Below are 18,538 nucleotides of genomic sequence, written 5' to 3' on the forward strand. Positions count from 1 at the left end.
ATTCAATATGACATTGTAACAAAGTAAACAAGGTACACAAGCGTGATAAATGAAAGGGAAAACCAAGACAAGTAGAAGTCAATTCACATAGAGACTTTTGGGCGTCCATTACAATAATCATGAAAATGAACCAAAGCCTGTCACACAAGGGAAAGAAATTCGCCTATCTTTGATTTTCTTTACTTACTTCTAAACGTGATTTCCCAGTTTGGCTAATCATTGATTTTCGTCGACTGCATTTGATTTAAGAAACCTTGTGTTGGAGATGCATTGTATAATCGGTTTCAAAGAGGAACTTGGATATCACAGGAATATCAGCATTTGATGTGATTGATAACAAACAGAGATGTGATAATTTTTCGACAGTCCAGTGATGTAGGAAAAGAAAGATAATCAACTTACTTTGGATGCGATTGTCTGATGTCTCACAGATTGGTAAGAAGAAAACGTCAGAACAAAACAGGTTGCACGATATCTTAAAACCAATTTCAATGTTGGTAGACTAAGCCGACTCTCATATTTATAGGCTCTTGCATTATACAAGTGTTCTAATTATCACTTGATGCGAGGAAAATTCAATAAAGGGAAACAATGAATTTTATTTGCGACAAATATATTAGGCATCTTTGTTTAATATCTTGTCATCTCCGAGTAAATACTTGGTTAACACCAAGCAAACTGCGGTGGAAGTATATTTGAAAATCTCTCAAACAGTGACCACGAGAAAGACAAAGAGGGAGCTCTTTCAGTGACCATGGAAAATATTTCTTTTGATATCTATACGCTGAATTCAATATTTGCCTGTAAATTTTGATATGAAATAATATTGAATCAAGTGAATTCATTTTTATCTTCGAAGGTTATTCCGATTTCCACCAATTCCGCAAAGGCCGAAGGACAGAAGGAATTCTCTGACCGTGAATGGTGAAGACCAAGCCCTTTGTTACTACAGCTTTGACCTTAATAATTTGAAGTGACCACAGGTGTGGGAGAGAGATAGAAAGAGAGTTACCGACTGCCAGTCCCTCCTTGTCACCATTGTCCACTTGGCCTTCCACCACGAAAATTTGTTATATTTACACAATCTATTATATTTTCTCATCTATATTGCTGTTATATTTTCATTAATATAGGACCTACTTGAGAGGAAATAACTCCACTAGCTGCTGTTTATATATTTGTCCAATGTTTGTCTCATTATCTTAAATATTATAGATGTCTTGTGTGTGAGTTTTCTAGATATCTAAAAACATGATATTTTAACACACTAAACACACCTGAGTGATAAAAGGGCTATCCAGTGGCGGATCCAGCGGGGAGCGTACCGGTTGACCCCCCCCCCCCCCCCCCCCAGGCGCCCCTCTAGGCCTCTAGGCGCCCCCTCTTCACGGAATTCCCAGATCCGTCCCTGCTATTGTATGTGTGAAGCATCCTGCCTCATGCTGTAAGCACTTTGTGGGATTCGAACCTACACTCCAAAGCCTTTTCCATGCACTATACCACACCAGTGTTGAAGGGTCGCACCTGAGATGAGCTCTAAGACCATTTTGGACCATTGAAGACAATTCAGTATCACATCGACGAATGGTTCCCATAGAAACATCCAGCAGCTCTCTACACACCCGATGAATCATGGAGTACACCAACATTTGCTCCTGATGCAGCCAATTCCACATTTCAGTGTTTTCTTCTCTAACAATTTTCCGTCTTTAACATCTGTAATAAGGAAAAAGCTTAAAAAAAAACAACTTTAGGAATGTTAAGTGGCTACATTATAAGTGCATTCACCACTGCGGTAACAAAAATGTATTTTGTGTCTTACGGGATGCAACATTCTATGTTCTAGTTGTTGCTTATCTGTTTGACTCACCTATGGCACTTCGTCATACGAAAATCAGAAAAGCAGACAAAAGAAAAACAAATGAAACATACAACTTGCCATGGTACAAAAATTACACTAAAATTCCATCTTTTAAAGTTTGCATATTAGTACTTTGTTTGTTTGTTATGCAATGTTCCCTGTTTGTATTGTTTATTTGTTTTTCATTTTCACTTGCATAAATTTTGTGGACATAGCGCTAAGCACAAACAATGTGTTTCACTGCTTTTCAATGTATGTCAAAATTATTCAACAACCTACACAGCGCAAGATTAGCAGTTGATTAGATTTTCTCTATTTGGTCTTCCTACAAAAATATCTTGAAGATGCTTTGGAACATCATGGCGTTTTTTGACAGGGTAGGCCCTACTTGGTGTAATATCTATGTCTATATACCTCCTATTCAACAACCATGCGAATCCAAGGTAGAATTTAACTGCAGCGGCATTACAGAGTGTACCACTGATGTACATGGTAATCTTGGAAGTAGTGTAAAGTATAGGAACAGAGGTCGAACATCGGTTTGCTGCTGTAATAATGGTAGTGGTACCCACATGACATTGCAGTATTTCTATGACAAAGTGTGATATTACTTGGATCATTCAGCGAAGTGTGTTTGATTTGCTTTTATACCGAAAAGTGATTATTCACTCATTGTCGCTCCAGTGAAGGTCACACGTAGTGGTCAATATTTTGATTACGCTTTCAAAGAGCATTGAGGTTAAGTGACCATGGGACGCCCACACTTGTATGACGTCATACTTTGAAAGGGATATTTTCACACAAGGTGTGCCATGGGTTTGGATACCACAAGCCACAGTTCGTGTTGATTATTTACAATTGTTTTTGTCCTATCTTACATCACGGGGAACAATGCAAGTACACAGTCAACGGAGAAATCTGGGATAGCACTGCAAATAAATAAGAATTGTTTTTTTTTTTTTAATGTGAGGTCTTTGAAAGCAGCTGAAGATTTTTTTTTATTTTTTTTCTATGGGGGGATGCTCTCTCAGTCACGTAGCCTGCAGTTGAAATTACCACATGATGTCCTTGCTTAATCTAGTTCTGCTGAGGTAATTATTATTTTCTTTTCAATACTACCTTGACTATAACACATAGTAATGTTCACGCACGTATCCGTTTCCAGCTAGGGACAAGAAAAAGAAGCACTTCCTTTTCTCGCTACCTGTTTTAGATTTGTCGTGTGTTTAATCATGTGAGCGCTTTCCGTTTTGTGTTTTTTTCTTCTCCTGTGAATTGATAATTCTGCTGACGTAACAAAACTTACCGAACTCCGATCTTATCTTTCGTTCGTTCGTCTGTTCCTAATCTCATTTAGGGCATATATTTATACATTCTGTTTCTTTTCGGAAGTTAAGTAGTGACAAGATATTTTATTCAAATACACATCTGGATCGAGTGTGTGGGCCTTACACTGAGCCGTTGTGTAACACTTGGATTGTAGAAGTGCCGAGACAATCCATTCGTGACATGAGTTCATGTTATATATGAATGTCAAACATTAGTTTTAAGAAAAGTAATATGTGAAGAGTTTATTTGCATAAGGGGCTAGATCCACTTTTAGTACTTTGGAGAAAAATTGGTTTGTTTGAGAGAATTTGTACAGAAGTGTATGGAATATCAAATTCTAATTTTGCGATAATTTCTATTCAAATGGTTGTCTGATGGTGAAATTTTCATTAACTAACTCAAATGGAATTCTGTGCAGTGATGCTAATAACTCAATTTTCATCAAAAATGGATCTAGCCCCTTTTGCAAATGAGCTCTTCATATATGGAAAACAGCTGTAAATTGCAAAGCAAACAAGGAGTAGCCACAGTGACAAAAATTCATTCATTCATTATTTCCATAATCATATCCATGAAATATTGTCAAATAAATGATTGTAAATAATTCAATTGACCTGTTAAATATCAAGGAGTAGGCTAAACACATTTGAAATTCTGTGCCTGAAATGAAGTTGATGTATGCCACTTCATTTCTTTTTTAAGTGCGAATATAAAATACGTTATTGTGATGAATATTTACGTGTAATATGCACACTGCAAAAAGTCCGTTGTTAAATATGAAACACCCAGCTGGTGTAAATTTTCGGTGCTCATTCATGGTGTTAGATTAACACCTCCTGGTGTCATTGCAAAATATAAAATTGTTTTTTGAAGAGTTTCTTAGTAACTGCACTTCTTGTTGATTTTGAACTTCAATAAGACGATCAAGAATTTTCCGATAAAGTACTCGATTTTTGAAAAAAAAAATATGTAAACACATTTATACCACAGTAACACCGGTTGGTGTGGTCTCCTATTGAAGCTGGACGGGTGTTATACCATTGACATTAACACTAGCAATATCAAATCAACACCATGCGGTGTCATTATTGAATTAACACCAGCACAGTGTCAAAATATCACCAGATACATTGTCAAATTAACACCACAAAGTGCCAGGTGAACACTTTTCAACACCATCACAATACATTTTCTACACCTGTGGGTGTGGTCCTCTATTAAAACTTGATCGGTGTTAAATTTAACACCCACGGTGTGAAATCTAACACCGATGTGTTCACAGTGTGTATAAAGATAAACCGAACTATAATGCATGTCCATGTATACACTGTCGGCATGCGGTTCATTTTCCCGTCATGTTGTTTTTTTTTTCAATTTCAATTCAATTCAATTTATTCATTTCATAAAATCACATAAAATATTTACATAGATTTGTGAGTCAAAGGAGGAAATCACGCAAAAGCCCAGGGCTTGGAAATGGAGATTTCCTTTACAATATGGTTAAAAATCATAGTTTTGATAGGCCTATACATATCAAAATGTACTTAAAACAGAACTTGAATTAGAGGCCGTTACAAAATCAACAATACATTATGATAGAAACAGGAAACAGGAAAAAGGAAACAAAACAAGGACTGAACTAATACAATATGAAACAATGCAATCAAAACAAAACAAACAAGCAGGATAATTGTCAAAGGTTTGTATGGGAATTGCACAATTTTCATAATTTATATGATACAGATTAAGAAAAAGCTGCTTATATTGAGTCATAAAAAGATTCAATGTGTTAACAGTTTTCAGTTTCGTGTTTAACAAATTCCACAATTAGCCCCTTTGTACTTTATTGAGCTAGACTGACTGATTTTCAGACGATAAAATGGTAAAACATAACATTGTTTATTTCTAGTATTGAAAGAGAGAGTATTCTCTCTCTTTTTTCTTTTAAGTGTATAATTTAATGTAAGAGGGCACCCCTCTCTACTTTATCTATTTTTTCCATAATACATAGGAATACATCTAGGGTCTAACCACTTGAAAATGTGGCTAAGCTTTTTGGTTTTTGTTTATGTTTTTGTTTTTGCTTATGCTGCATAGTATTGATTCCCCCTCCATCATGAGGAGGCTTCCAGTTATATTTCAACTTGTATTCTGAGGATCAAATATCTGAATTAGGCCTACCTACCTCTTCAATATACCAGCTTATGAAATGAAATCAATTTTCAGGATTGCAACAATTAAGGACGACACAAATGTCATAATATTTATGTAGCCTGACCAGACGCCGTGCGATATGTAGGCCCTACAGCAACAGGGCTGTATTCGAGTTACCGTCATAGCAATTAGCAATCTGGACTGTTATGAACTCATTCCTTTCTAGTGAAATAAACTAGTTTTGTGCAATATGCCTACTTGACCACTGTATTGAAAGCAGTTCCCTTTTACACTCTTATAATTATCAGTTTACTTTGTTTTGCTAATGAAACCGTTTTCTCTGTTACCAAAGAAAGTTAAATGTCTATGTTCTTTTCGAAAAATGAAATAAAACTTGAATTGAATTGAATTATATTGAATAGAATTGAATCGAAATGAATTAAATTGAATTGAATAAAATTGAATAGAACTGAATTGAATTGAATTGAGTTGAATTGAATTGAATTGAATTGAATTGAATTGAATTGAATTTAATTTAATTTAAATGAATTAAATTGAAATGAACTGAATTATGATTCTCAACGTTTTTTCATAGTTGTCTCTCGATCGGCTTATATTCATTTTTATTTGAGATTTCACAGTCAAAACACCATGTCCATGATTCTGGTTCCGTTGTTTGCATTATCTGTGTTTTTCAAATGTAACATAATTTGTAAGCCTAATAAGTACCGGAGTTTTGCTCAGAGAATAGAGATCATTTAAGCTAAAGGGCTTCTTGTGGTACAGCTAGCTGTATTAATCTCAGTGAGGTCAACGACCCGTTTCTCAAATCCCTTGTCAGATCCCAATCGCATGTGATGTAGGAGCTCACGTTAAAGATTGGAAAGAAAGTACCGCCGCGACGGAGGCCCTACTGCTGCAGTTGATAGTATTGAACTCTATGTTCAGTCGACATGAATCTTGAGCTCTTAGGTATGATTATTCGTGAATTCGTGTGTGTGTTTAACATACTGGTGAATGATAGTTTATTTTAAGGGATATTTAAGCTATGTAGCTCACGACTTTGGCAACATATCGGTTCTATCTAATGTAAAATGTTTATCGTTGTCCCACTCGTATACTTTCGTGTTAGTTGAAATTACAGTGCCTGCGAATTGTATGATTGGATATGAACTGTGGCGGGAAATTTACATACAAATCAAAATGTCGTCAGTTATTGCTTTTAAACTGAGGAAAAGACGAAGAGTCACATTTTACGTGTTCAATAATAATATTCGAGCAAAATTGTGTTTCCAAACACAATTATGGCCTAGAGTAGTAGGATCTAGCACAACAGCTTGTTTTGCTCTTGTGCATGGCTGGGTGTCATCCAACTCACAACCAAGATCAGATTATGATGATCTGAGCTAAAGTTTTAGTTCTTACTTCTGGTACAGTGGTAACCGCACCAGCGACCCCAACCCGTACTAAGTTACAGCGCCCCGCGCCGGGGTTACAGCTACCCCTGAGCCCGCCCCGCGCCAGGGTTAGTACAGTGGTAGTGCCTATTAAACATCATGATAATATTCTAATGCCCTGGGCCCATCGCACCGTAGGCTAAAGTAATTTACTCAGTTGAGCTTTACAGCTAGAGAGCCGCTGGACCCCCTACTGCAATTTAATGTAGCTGCTCTTTCCCAAGGCAGTACTACCCTCATCAAGTGGTATACTGTTTTATAAGTTAGCTGCCAAGTCTGGCCAACTTACAATTACTTTTTGTTTAATTGTGTTTTTTTTTTTCTTTCTACAGAATCCTTTGGGCAAAACTTCCCAGAGGTAAGAATTAGTAATTTTCTTCTTCTTCTTCTTCTTCTTCTTCTTCTTCTTCTCCTCCTCCTTCTTCTTCTTCTTCTTCTTCTTCTCCTTCTTCTTCTTGATAAGTACAGTCCGCCATCAAGTGTATAAATAGTCATACTATTTGGCAGGTCTTGTGTGGTGTACATGTACAGATACTTAGAAAAAGAAATTACATAAATAAGATGTGTATTGGCTCTCTCAGACTCACTCTTCCTTTCTCTCCGTCTCTCGCTCTCCTGTCGTGGTTAATTTCTTTTTCTTTTCATTTTTCTATTTTTGTTTTCTGTCACCAACATGTCATTAATCAATGTTTCCTGGCTGAATGGATAAAAATGATTTAAACACAAGACAACATAAATGGTTTTGTTTGCCATTTATCGCCTAAAATGTACACACTGGACATTCAGGAATTGTTTCATGAACACTCTGATTATACATTTTCAAGACTGTTGTAACTGTTCCAATAAGTCTGGTCAGCTCACAATTGCATTGTATTTGATGATGTGGGCTTTTTTTAAATGGAGTGGCTTTTTAATGGATTTGGTTGCTTTTCAAGGCTGCATGTGTGTAAGGAAGCACCAATGGGCATGTGAATGAAGTCTTACCATGAATTTGTCACAAATTGGTGCATTATTACTCAGCTATTGATGTGCATCTACCCATCACAGTCTTTGAAAACTTTAGCACATATACAAGATTAAATTCAAACACGTGAGTACTAATGGCCTGTCATTGAACACAAAGTACACTTTACCAATTGATGTGAGTTAGGTGGATAATGACTGATGCATGAGACAGTGCATAACCTAATGATGATCTTTTTGTGACCAGGAGAGCGATGGGACCTTGGATTCCATCAGCATGGCGCTGACCTGTGCCTTTAACAAGCGAGGCACTCTCCTGGCCGTAGGGTGCAATGATGGACGTGTGGTGGTCTGGGATTTCTTGACCAGGGGTATTGCTAAGATCATCAGTGCCCACGTTCACCCTGTCTGCTCATTGAGGTATGTCAATATCTCTCTGCATTAACCCGTCTCCTACAGGAACCTGGTGGCCTGTGTATTAAGTCTATGGGGATTTCAGAATTCAGTTTGGGACAGGTTAAAAGATGGGTGTTAATGCTAAATGGGAAGTTGTGTATTCATCACATTTTTTGTTCATCACATAATTTGTTCTTGTGCTATTTTCATAATAATTTTCCCTGTAACTCCCTCAATGTAAGCTTGATATCATTTTGTAAAGCACTATGATACATGTCCATTCGTAAGAGCACTACTTAAGTATGGGTACCTATATTGTATTGTATTTTCTCTCCTATTTGACCACTATGCTTGTTTTAACTATAGACCAAAATAATGAACTTGTAACACAACATTTGTAACTATTCAAACAAGAGGTTGCATGCAAATTATTAGCGATCATATAACGCTTAAATAGATCCTTGTCATTTGATTGGTTGTTTGATATTGATCATTTGTCCCACTTCACCATGACGTCATCATTCGTGCAATTATGGCTCCATTTACTGTGCAATTTTGGATCCATACGCTTTGCCTCATTGCACGTTTGCTGAGAGCAGTATGCATGCAGCGTGATGGCGTATAGTGCTCAGTGAGCATTCTCTCGATCTCGTCAGATCCCGCACATTCTGTTTTTTTTCCAAATTCATAAAACATCAAATGACAAGGATCTATTTTAAGGTGTTATATAAAACAAATAATAAATGTTTTTCATTCGTGCTTGGGACAGAATATTTCATATGGTGAAATGTGTCATCTTTCACCTCATGAAATACTCTGTCCATAGCACTCATAAACATTCATTATCTGTATATCAATAATTATACCCAAAGCTTTAATTGTTTATCACGTGTTGGTCACAGTGACCCATGTCCTACCCATCTGATCTGTCTATGTAGCTGGAGTAGAAATGGACACAAGTTACTGAGTGCGTCAACAGACAACATGGTCTCAGTCTGGGATGTCTCCACAGGGGACTGTGAACAGAGACATCGCTTTCCTTCACCGGTCCTGAGAGTTCAATTCCACCCAAGAAATCAGTAAGTCTTGGCCTCGTATCATTAAGAGTTTCAGATATCCGTACATTTGCACGAATTATAGAATGGGTAGCGAGAATCCTGCGATCTGATTGGTCGAGAGCTATGTGTTGATTTTTACTGGCCGCACGCTGAGTCACAGTGGTAAACATGTTATCGCGCACTTTAGCAAGAGTACGCGTACTTGTAACAAAGGTTCGCGCACTAAAGCAAGCGTTCGCGCACTCAGGTTGGCCATGCGTCCAGTAAAAACTGATGCACGGCTGGCCGTGCGTCCAGTAAAAACTGATGCATGCTCATTTACGGCAAGCCAAAAGGAAATGCATCCAGTAATTTTGTCATCGGGTAACGCGATAGAAAAATGGGTTTTTGACAAGAAAATTACCCATTCTATAAATCAGATGACGCACCTGTCTTTTCGTGCGTCAGTCGGAATATAGTGTGCATGCGGTAACTATGGAATTTAGCCTAAACCCACTCGGCTTCGCCTCGTGGGTTAAGTATTCCATAGTTACCTTATGCACACAATTCCGACTGACGCACTCAGACCTGTGCGTCATTTGTATACTGTCCACTCACACATGATTGATATTTAGTGTGATCCGTGTCCACTCTCTTTAATACTACCAGACCTCCCAACCATACTGAATTTGGAGGAAAGAATCTGAATTTTGACCATTCCCAGCTCTTGTTTTAACAGGATGTTTATATTTTTCTGGATAATTTTACTACACACTCATGTGGGAACTGCTCTTTCTTTCCTACTTTTGAGCCAAATCATCCCTATTTTTCAGTCAGAGAGGTTGGATGGTCTGTACTACTGTATGCTTGGTCCCAGGGATAGTTGGAGGTAATAAGTATTGTCTGCTAATATGTGATACCATGTAAACAAGCTGTGTAGTTTCCCTGTGAGAAGGACAGAAACATTAGCTCACCTAGTTACGGTTCACTATACATTTTATTGCTAAGGTATTCAATGTTTGTGCTAAATGTATTTTATTTTTTTCTTTCAAAGTGATATCTATAGAAGACTGAGATTGTTTTCAAGCTTTAACACAGCATGAGGCACCCGTAAGTTGTGTGTGTACCTAAAACTATTACACAAAGTCTGTCTATCCTAGACTTTGTGTATGTCCATGGTCTGAAGCAAAGACTCAGTGTTTGTGTTGGTGTTGGTTTACAGGAGCAAGGCCCTGGTGTGCCCTCTCAAGTACGCCCCTGTGTTGCTGGATCTTGACGGATCGTACAACGTGGTACCTCTGGATGATGATGTGAGTTTCCCCATTCCTGTCATGTGACTCACACACTCAGGGTCTCATGTTTCAAAGTCAAGATATAGATCTGAGTAAAGGTGGTGTGGAGACAGTTTGTGAACACAAAAATGTTGCTCTGTATACAGAGCATGATGTTAAGTTTGCTATAAAGGAAGATTGTATTGTCTCATGGTGCATACATTAAAGGGATCGTATAGTTTTGGTAGAGGCATAACTTCAGGTTTCTAACATTTTTGGGTGAGATAGTGAGAAACCTCTTGTGAAATATGAAAGAGCATGTAATTCGAAGAGGAATTCAGTGTTTATTTGATGCAAATTGGTCATGAAATGGCTGAGATATCCAAAACAGGCAATCCTATTAAACGGTGGAACCCACCTTTTATTATGATCGCTTTGTTTTACTTTGTTTTGGATGTCTCAGCCATTCCAAAACCAATTTTCACCAAATAAACTTTGAACTCCTCTTGAATTATATTTATTAAAGAAGGAAAGTGCTGACAGTCAATGATATATCATACAAGCAAGTCCATGTGGAAGACTGATTTTAATGTATCATTTTTCTGACTCAATTTCTTTTTTCACTTTGAATGACTTTCAAACAAATGTTTTATTCTGAATGACCCTAAATATACCTGTACTGATTACATAGTGGGCTATGCTTATTCCTAAGATATTAGATATTTTCGTTCATTATGACATTTTATTTCTCTCTGTCATTACTCTTTCCAGTTTGACACCACCATAGTTGCATCATTTGATCGGAAAGGAGAGCATGTCTATGCTGGAAATGCCAAAGGAAAGGTGGGTGTGTTTCTCTGTAATCTTCTTGTCAGATTGAGATTTTTTCTTCTCTGTCACTCATGCAGGATGCAAGCTTTCCTTTCTCTTGTTGTTATTATAGAAAAGTACTTTTTTTTTCAGAAGTTTTCTTCAGTATATTTGCAAATGATAATAAATCAGGAGTTTTGCATATCAGGATATAACCATGGAAATTGTAAAATATCCTCTGAACATGAATCAGAATCTTGACAGACTCTTCACTGTTTTTGTTTCATTTTGTTTTGTTTAAATGCCTTGGTATTACAGCTTTCTATCTGTCAGCCAAGACGTGCTCTTGATTAAAGAAAAACAAGCACACACATACATTAAAGACACACAATCGTGGCGAGTGGTTTGTGCGGCACGGAGACGAACGCAACATGCTGCCTCCCCCATTCTGTATCAAATGTAGTGACCCCGAATGAGAATAGCATTGGCTCATTGGGTCAGCGAACAACATGCTAGACTACAAGAGTTCTGTGCTACAAATCTCCTGATCCAAAATGGCTGTCCGAGCGAGCCACGAGAGCTTCCGAATGGACGCAAACTCTCAGTGCGCATGCCCATGAAGAGAGGCCGAAAGAGCCACGCATCTTCTGGCATCTCTCCTCCAATCACCACAGCTCGCGGTGACAATGTTTGTGTATGATTCGTACACACACACACACGTGTGTCGGTGGCAGCATTGTCCCACTCGTTAGTCTGGCATTGCGCAATTGCATGCACAAACTTCGGTCGTTCCGGAGTGTACGTACCATTAGGGATGACGATCGACCATCATTAAAACAAGGTTTGATGGGCATATACTCTATTAGTGAAAAGATTCTATCCTGTCATTATTTCAATGTTTGTGACGTATTGTTCTTTATTTAACCCGTTGAGGACGAGTCCCGAGTATACTCGGGCAGGTGTTTGTGGGAAATGCGCCTTGTAGCAATATCAAACCGTCCTCAACGGGTTAAAGTCTTTTTGTTATTGTCCCAATATTTGTCTTTTTCTGCAGGTGATTGTGATTCACTCTGAAACTCGTAAGCTGGTTGCTTCCTTCAAGGTTACTACAGGAACCAGTAACACTACAGCTATCAAGTCCATTGAGTTTGCCCGTAGAGGAAAGTGAGTAAAGAGTTGATCTGATTATGACTATCTCCTTTAATATCCTCCCTGTGATGAAATGAGGCACACTCAACTGCTCATAACTAGCGGTGAGTTGGCTGAGTCTGTAACGCGTCTGCCTCCGACCTAACTGACTCGGGTTCGAACCCGAGTCTGGACTGAGCAATATTGTGTGTAATCAGACCATCCCCTCTAGCAAGAGGCATAACACCCTGGTCCTCGGATAGGACATAAAATGGAGGTCCCGTGTGTGAGAGAGTCACAACTCGTGCACGTAAAAGATCCCGCTTCATTCATTCATCGCAAAGAGCAGGGTGTTTAACCCGGTGAAGTGGTCCCGCCTCACATCCAACTGGACCCCATGGAAGACCAGCTTAACGTAGCTGAATATGGGCTATCCAGCCATCTTCTCAGATGGAAAATGACAAACAAACACCATAACTTGTCTGAATGTTGTAGATAATTCAGTGACACCATTTGCTACTAGTATTGCTATTCATGTATGCCCTCAGGATACTTCTATGCTGTGGGCAAAATGTCCCAGTTACCATAATTGCAGCATGGATTTGAGGTCATCAAACTTTGAATATGAAGATATAATGTGTAGCTGTAATAAATCCTAATACAGTACATGTACTCCCTTTCAACCTTATTTTCATTGTAAGGTTTGAAATGTTCTTGAGCAGCATTATGGAAACTCATTTCCCTCCGCTTTACCCACAGTTGTTTCCTAGTGAACTCAGCAGATCGTATCATCAGGGTGTATGAGAGTGGGGAGGTGCTAGCCTGTGGTAAGAATGGTGAACCAGAACCGATCCAAAAGCTGCAGGATTTGGTGAACAGAACACCATGGAAGAAATGCTGCTTCTCTGGGGATGGCGAGTACATCGTTGGAGGTGAGATTCGGGAGACCCACTGCTCTGTATCTTCAGTGCCAGACGTAACAACAATATTACAAAACAGTCACACACTTCTTTCTTTCGTGATAAAATGACCAATTTTCAAGTGTTGTGTACATCACATGCATGCCTATGGACATCACACAGTGCTGAGTCAGTGTTCACTGGCAGAATAAAGTATGCAGTATGAAAAATGAAATGAATGAAAAAGATAAACTGCACATTACTTGAGATTTATTGCACCAGTAATCTATTTTCATGTCAAGCTCCAATCAATATTCTTGCACACTTGTGAATTTTGTCAAGCATTGTTCTGTTAAATGAATATACACCAGATATATTTGTATACACAAACTCCTAAAGAGTCATTTCATAGTTCGGTATTGAATGAGTTTGTGTAGCATATTGGCAGCAAAACTGAAGACATTTATTGATCCAATGTTCTTTCTTTATTCAAATAATCCAAGGTTCGGCCAAACAGCATGCTCTGTATCTGTGGGAAAAGAAATTTGGTTCCCTGGTCAAAATCCTGCATGGGACAAGAGGAGAGCTCCTATTGGACGTTGTCTGGCATCCTGTTCGACCAATCATAGCCTCTGTCTCAAGTGGTGTGGTTTCAGTGTGGGCTCAGAATCAAGTTGTAAGTAATGTTCATCACCAAGTATCATAATGATTGTATGTAATGAAATTTGTGTGATATTAAAGATAACCTCTGAATTGCATTGAAGTGAAGTGAATTGAATGATGAATTCTTGCACCCCTTTGTGAAAAATCCATGTGTAATGACGTATTGCAACGATTTACGACTTTCCTGTATACAATGTCCTATGTACTAGACTGAGTCTGAGTAGACTTAACATCGTTTGTGAGGTCAGATGTATCGAGTCTGAAGATACCTTGATGTTTATTCTTAATGGGTGAGTTTTTGATGTCATGTTCAGAGTGAAATTATGCCAGTTGCCTTCTGAAACAGGCATAAGTGCTCTTTTACTATGCATGAAAAGTGAAAATATGTTGAATTTTCTTTATATTTTCGCCATATCATTCTACACATGTGACATCACAAATTCTAGTAGTCTTCTCATCCAATGATGGCAACACTGAAACTTCAAAAATTTATAAGTTTTGAACAGGTTGTCCTATTTTCCTCAAACTTTAAACTGATGTGTTTTATTAATATTGTTCTTTCACTCAATCAACACACATATAGGTGAACTTGTCCTTTAAGAAATGATTCTCAATGCTCTCTGTGTCAGCACCGTTCCCTCACTGATGTTTTCTCCATGACACATCTCAGGAAAACTGGAGCGCCTACGCACCAGACTTCAAGGAGCTCGATGAGAACGTGGAGTATGAGGAGAGGGAGAGTGAGTTCGACGTCGAGGATGAGGACAAGTCGGTGGAGGATCCGACAGGTGAGGGGATGACGTCAGTTTTCACTTCATTTAGACTGAAATCTGGGGACATTTGATCAAGTGTTCCATCAGTGATTTTCACTGACAAATTTGCTCCCAGCAAATCAGATGCAAGAATTTTAGTAGCTTAAAACAGTTGTCAGTGACTGACAAGTTTCATGAAACACTGTCCAGAAGAGATCTGAAACCCTTTTGACATGATCCTAACCCTCATATTAGGGCAATTTATGCTCCCCCCCCCCCCTCCCCCCGGGCTAAATACTTGTTAGTGATATGGTTAGAGTAATGTTTAGGGTAAGGGTTAGGTTTTAGGGTCAGAGTTTGGGTTAGGGTTAGGATTAGGTTTAGGATTAGCGTTAGGGTCAGGTGAAGGGTCTGGGGTAATTGCCCATGACCCCTGACCCTTAGAGTGCCCAGAGAGCTGACAGACTAGGGTCAGTTTCTCTACCAAGTTTATGTTTTAACCGGTTGAAGACTAGTCTCAAGTATACTCAGGCAGGTGTCTGTGAGAAATGTGAGTTATCACAAAATCATCTCATCCTCAACAGGTTAAGTGAAAGATGTACACCATTCTGCTGCTGGTAGTTAGAATCTCTTCTCTGTTGATCGCATGGGAGAAAGAGGAACATGTAGTCTACAGTGGACATATTCCAGTATTTTCATTTCTGCATTTATGGAAATATTTGAAATGAATAACATGCCTTTTTCCTCATGGGAATGATATTTCAAGATGATATAAAGCCTCTTCCATGTTGAGAATCTATGGTACTAATGTAGATGAAGTGCTTGAGACTTCACTGCAGATGAAACAAAATCCCAGCTTTAGCACTTCAAAATGCTTGTAAAATATGAGTTAGGGTTAGAAACAACTAGCATAAAAAAGTTAATCAGTATAATAAATGTTAAGCGCTGTTAAATATACAAAATGTGAATAATAGTTATAATAGAATTGTTTCCAGACTAAACTGTCTACAGTTATGGTTTAATGAGAAGAATGGTGATATCTCCTTTAATACATTCCAGTCTTTATTTCAAAAATTTTTTATGGTAGGATATTTTGTGATACACCTGACCTACACATATGCACCAAATGTGATAACTCAAACATTTTTGAAATCACTGCTTCCAATGGTAAACAGTACCTTCTTACATTTTCAGATTATACACTTGTATCTTGCCAACCATGAAACATCAGTGCATTCTTACTCAAAAGGTTAAGTAGGTGGTAGAATGCTTACTAGCCATACACCCTGTACAATTGTTCTGTGAGCGCGCAGAGAGAAGTCCGCCATTACTGAGTAGGGCACTCCGACCTTCCTAGTGATCACAAACATATTACATAGTCCGCCCTCTATAGGCAGTGTATGTTTAACCTCTGTGATTCCTACCCACTGTCTGCCACAGAAATCAACAATGTAGAAGATGAGGAGGTGGATGTGACATCCGTCGAACCCATAGCGGCATTCATCAGCAGGTAAGAGAATAATACATTATCACCATGAAAGATTGATTGAATAATCAATCTGTATTTTTTGATAGTGAAAAGACTCAGTCCATCCTGCTTCAATTTTCCCATTCATCCTAAAAAAAAAAGTTTAATCACTCTAATTTGTGAATGATTAAAAAAGTTGTTACCATGGAGAACAAAATATACTCAATTTAGACATTATGTTTTCTTTTCTTAGACAAGTATATCATCTCTTTCACTGCTTTAGCATCCTTCATTAATCCATTAAGGATGGACTGATTTTGCTACAACACGCATTTCCCACAGACATTTGCCTGAGCATACTTGGGACTCGTCATAAAGGGGTTAAAAAAGTAGTTTAAAAAAATAGTATAGAGCAAAAGTAAACCTACTGTGAGATTAGACTGATCCAGTTGAATTTTGGTTTGTGTTTAACATTTTTATGTCAGTGATGAGGAGGAGGAACCTAAGGATGTTCTCCTCTACCTACCAACAGCACCGGATGTTGAGGACACGGAGGATACCTGGGGCCCTAACACTGATCCAGTAAGTTAGCTAGACATTGGACCAAATTGATGAGATGCTGTAAACTTAATGATCATTGACAAAGAGGGCAGTAGACAGTTTTAACTAATCACCTAGTGCATGTAAGAGAGCATTGGTTCATTGTTATATTGGTATTGAAATGCTTTTTTATTTTTCCAAAAACCGGTATTATTCAGCATTTTTCCCTTTAGTCAACATGTCAGGATAGCTGGTCACTACCAGGACACATTCCATCTTATGTTTGCAAAGAAATCTGCAGCATTTTAGTTCTGTTTACTGTGTATTTTTCCACTGAACATACACTATGACTGTTGGTTAGTGGTAGTTACAGTAAATGCTAAATTTTGCTCTTTAGGGAGCCTTCAGTGGAATTTATATTCTGAAATGTGGTAGAAATATATCTTTATTTTTTTTTTTTTTTTGGATAAACAATTTTTATGTTCTTGGAAGTGACAAAAGAAATAAATGAGGATTTCGCTTAAGTAGTTCCTAATGGTGATATTAGTGCCTCGTTTTCATGTGCTTTGATTCTATAAAGATTGTTGGTATTGATGTAAACTTATCAGCCTGAATTCAAATCTAATCCATTTTTTAAAGTTTATTCCATGGACTAAAGCAAACACAAAATATGCATATGTTGCATATGCATGTGCCAACATGCATTATATTCAGTGTCTGTTAACATATGCTATGTATGTCATTAACATCTATTCAGTCAAAATTTATGTAATCCATGGACTCCCTTTGAAATACTGTTGTATCTTCTGCCAGTTTTCATCTGTTATGATACTTTTCATATTGAATACCTGCATTCCTTGTAGACTCACTGTAGTCAGATATGACTTTTAGTTTTGTTCTAACTCCGTCCATTCAGACTGACGAGCCTCCCCCAACAGAAGCTCCAAAACGCCCCGCCCCCCAGGAACCATCTCTGGTGTCTCCAAGGAAACGCAAGTTGAAAACTCATGACATCAGCTTGAAAGGAGCTCCAACAGATGGTAAGAAACTTTGACCCTATAAACTTTGACCCCATGAACTTTGACCCCATAAACTCTGATCCTCCAAACTTTGACCATCTCTTCATGTGTTACATTTCTTGTCATGCAAGGAGCAGGCTTCCAAAGCTTTGGTGCAAATAGAAGAAATTCCCAGAGGTATACTCCACGTTTCTCTTACAAAGTCTTGTGTATAAGGAAACCTTGTGTAGAATTATGTAATACAAATATTCTGTGTAATTGTGTATGTTATATAGTATATTATGTTTAATTAGAAACGAAAAGTGTGTTAGGATTTGAAGACTGGAAATTACGTTAATACCATTATGATAGTTCAAAGAAAAATAATGTCATGATCATGGCAGTCCCTCAAACCAATATATGTGCTGGTATACTGCAGCTGACATAACCTTCTGTATATCTGAGTGTCATTTTGTTTGTTGACATGATCTAGAGTGTCTTGCATCCCATTTTAGACTACTGTAGTTGATTTCTCTTCAAATTAAATATCATGAAAAGTAAACATAGACTTTTATGGAAGATGTAACCATTGTATTTTGTTGTTTTGTTTTTATGTATGCTAGAAACCCATCCCTTGTTAGGAGGTTCCAGAAATGAAGGCAAGTCACGCAAGAAGACGAATAGTACAGGAAAGGCCAAGGAAGGACGCAGCACAAAACACCGACGGTCACGATACAGGGATGACTCGGATTAAAATCAGCTCTCTGATTGGCTGAGAGTGAGATGGGATTGAGCTCTCTGATTGGCTGAGA

General features: G+C 38.1%; 1 protein-coding gene across 1 annotated transcript; it reads left to right on the forward strand.

Annotated features, from left to right (window-relative positions):
* The first annotated feature begins 6,239 nt into the window (after positions 1-6,239).
* Positions 6,240-18,480, forward strand: LOC139719687 (retinoblastoma-binding protein 5-like). The gene is made up of 14 exons (XM_071631085.1): positions 6,240-6,316; positions 7,134-7,159; positions 8,012-8,184; positions 9,099-9,239; positions 10,420-10,507; positions 11,240-11,311; positions 12,333-12,442; positions 13,166-13,338; positions 13,809-13,981; positions 14,639-14,756; positions 16,161-16,230; positions 16,674-16,770; positions 17,645-17,768; positions 18,350-18,480. The coding sequence occupies exons 1-14, from the start codon at positions 6,298-6,300 to the stop codon at positions 18,478-18,480; spliced, it is 1,515 nt and encodes a 504-aa protein (XP_071487186.1). The 5' UTR covers positions 6,240-6,297.
* Positions 18,481-18,538: the final 58 nt, after the last annotated feature.

Source organism: Diadema antillarum, unplaced genomic scaffold (genome assembly GCF_040938485.1).
Source record: "Diadema antillarum isolate AM-2024a unplaced genomic scaffold, OU_Dant_1.0 scf00000113, whole genome shotgun sequence".
In the NCBI taxonomy this organism is placed as follows: Eukaryota; Metazoa; Echinodermata; class Echinoidea; order Diadematoida; family Diadematidae; genus Diadema; species Diadema antillarum.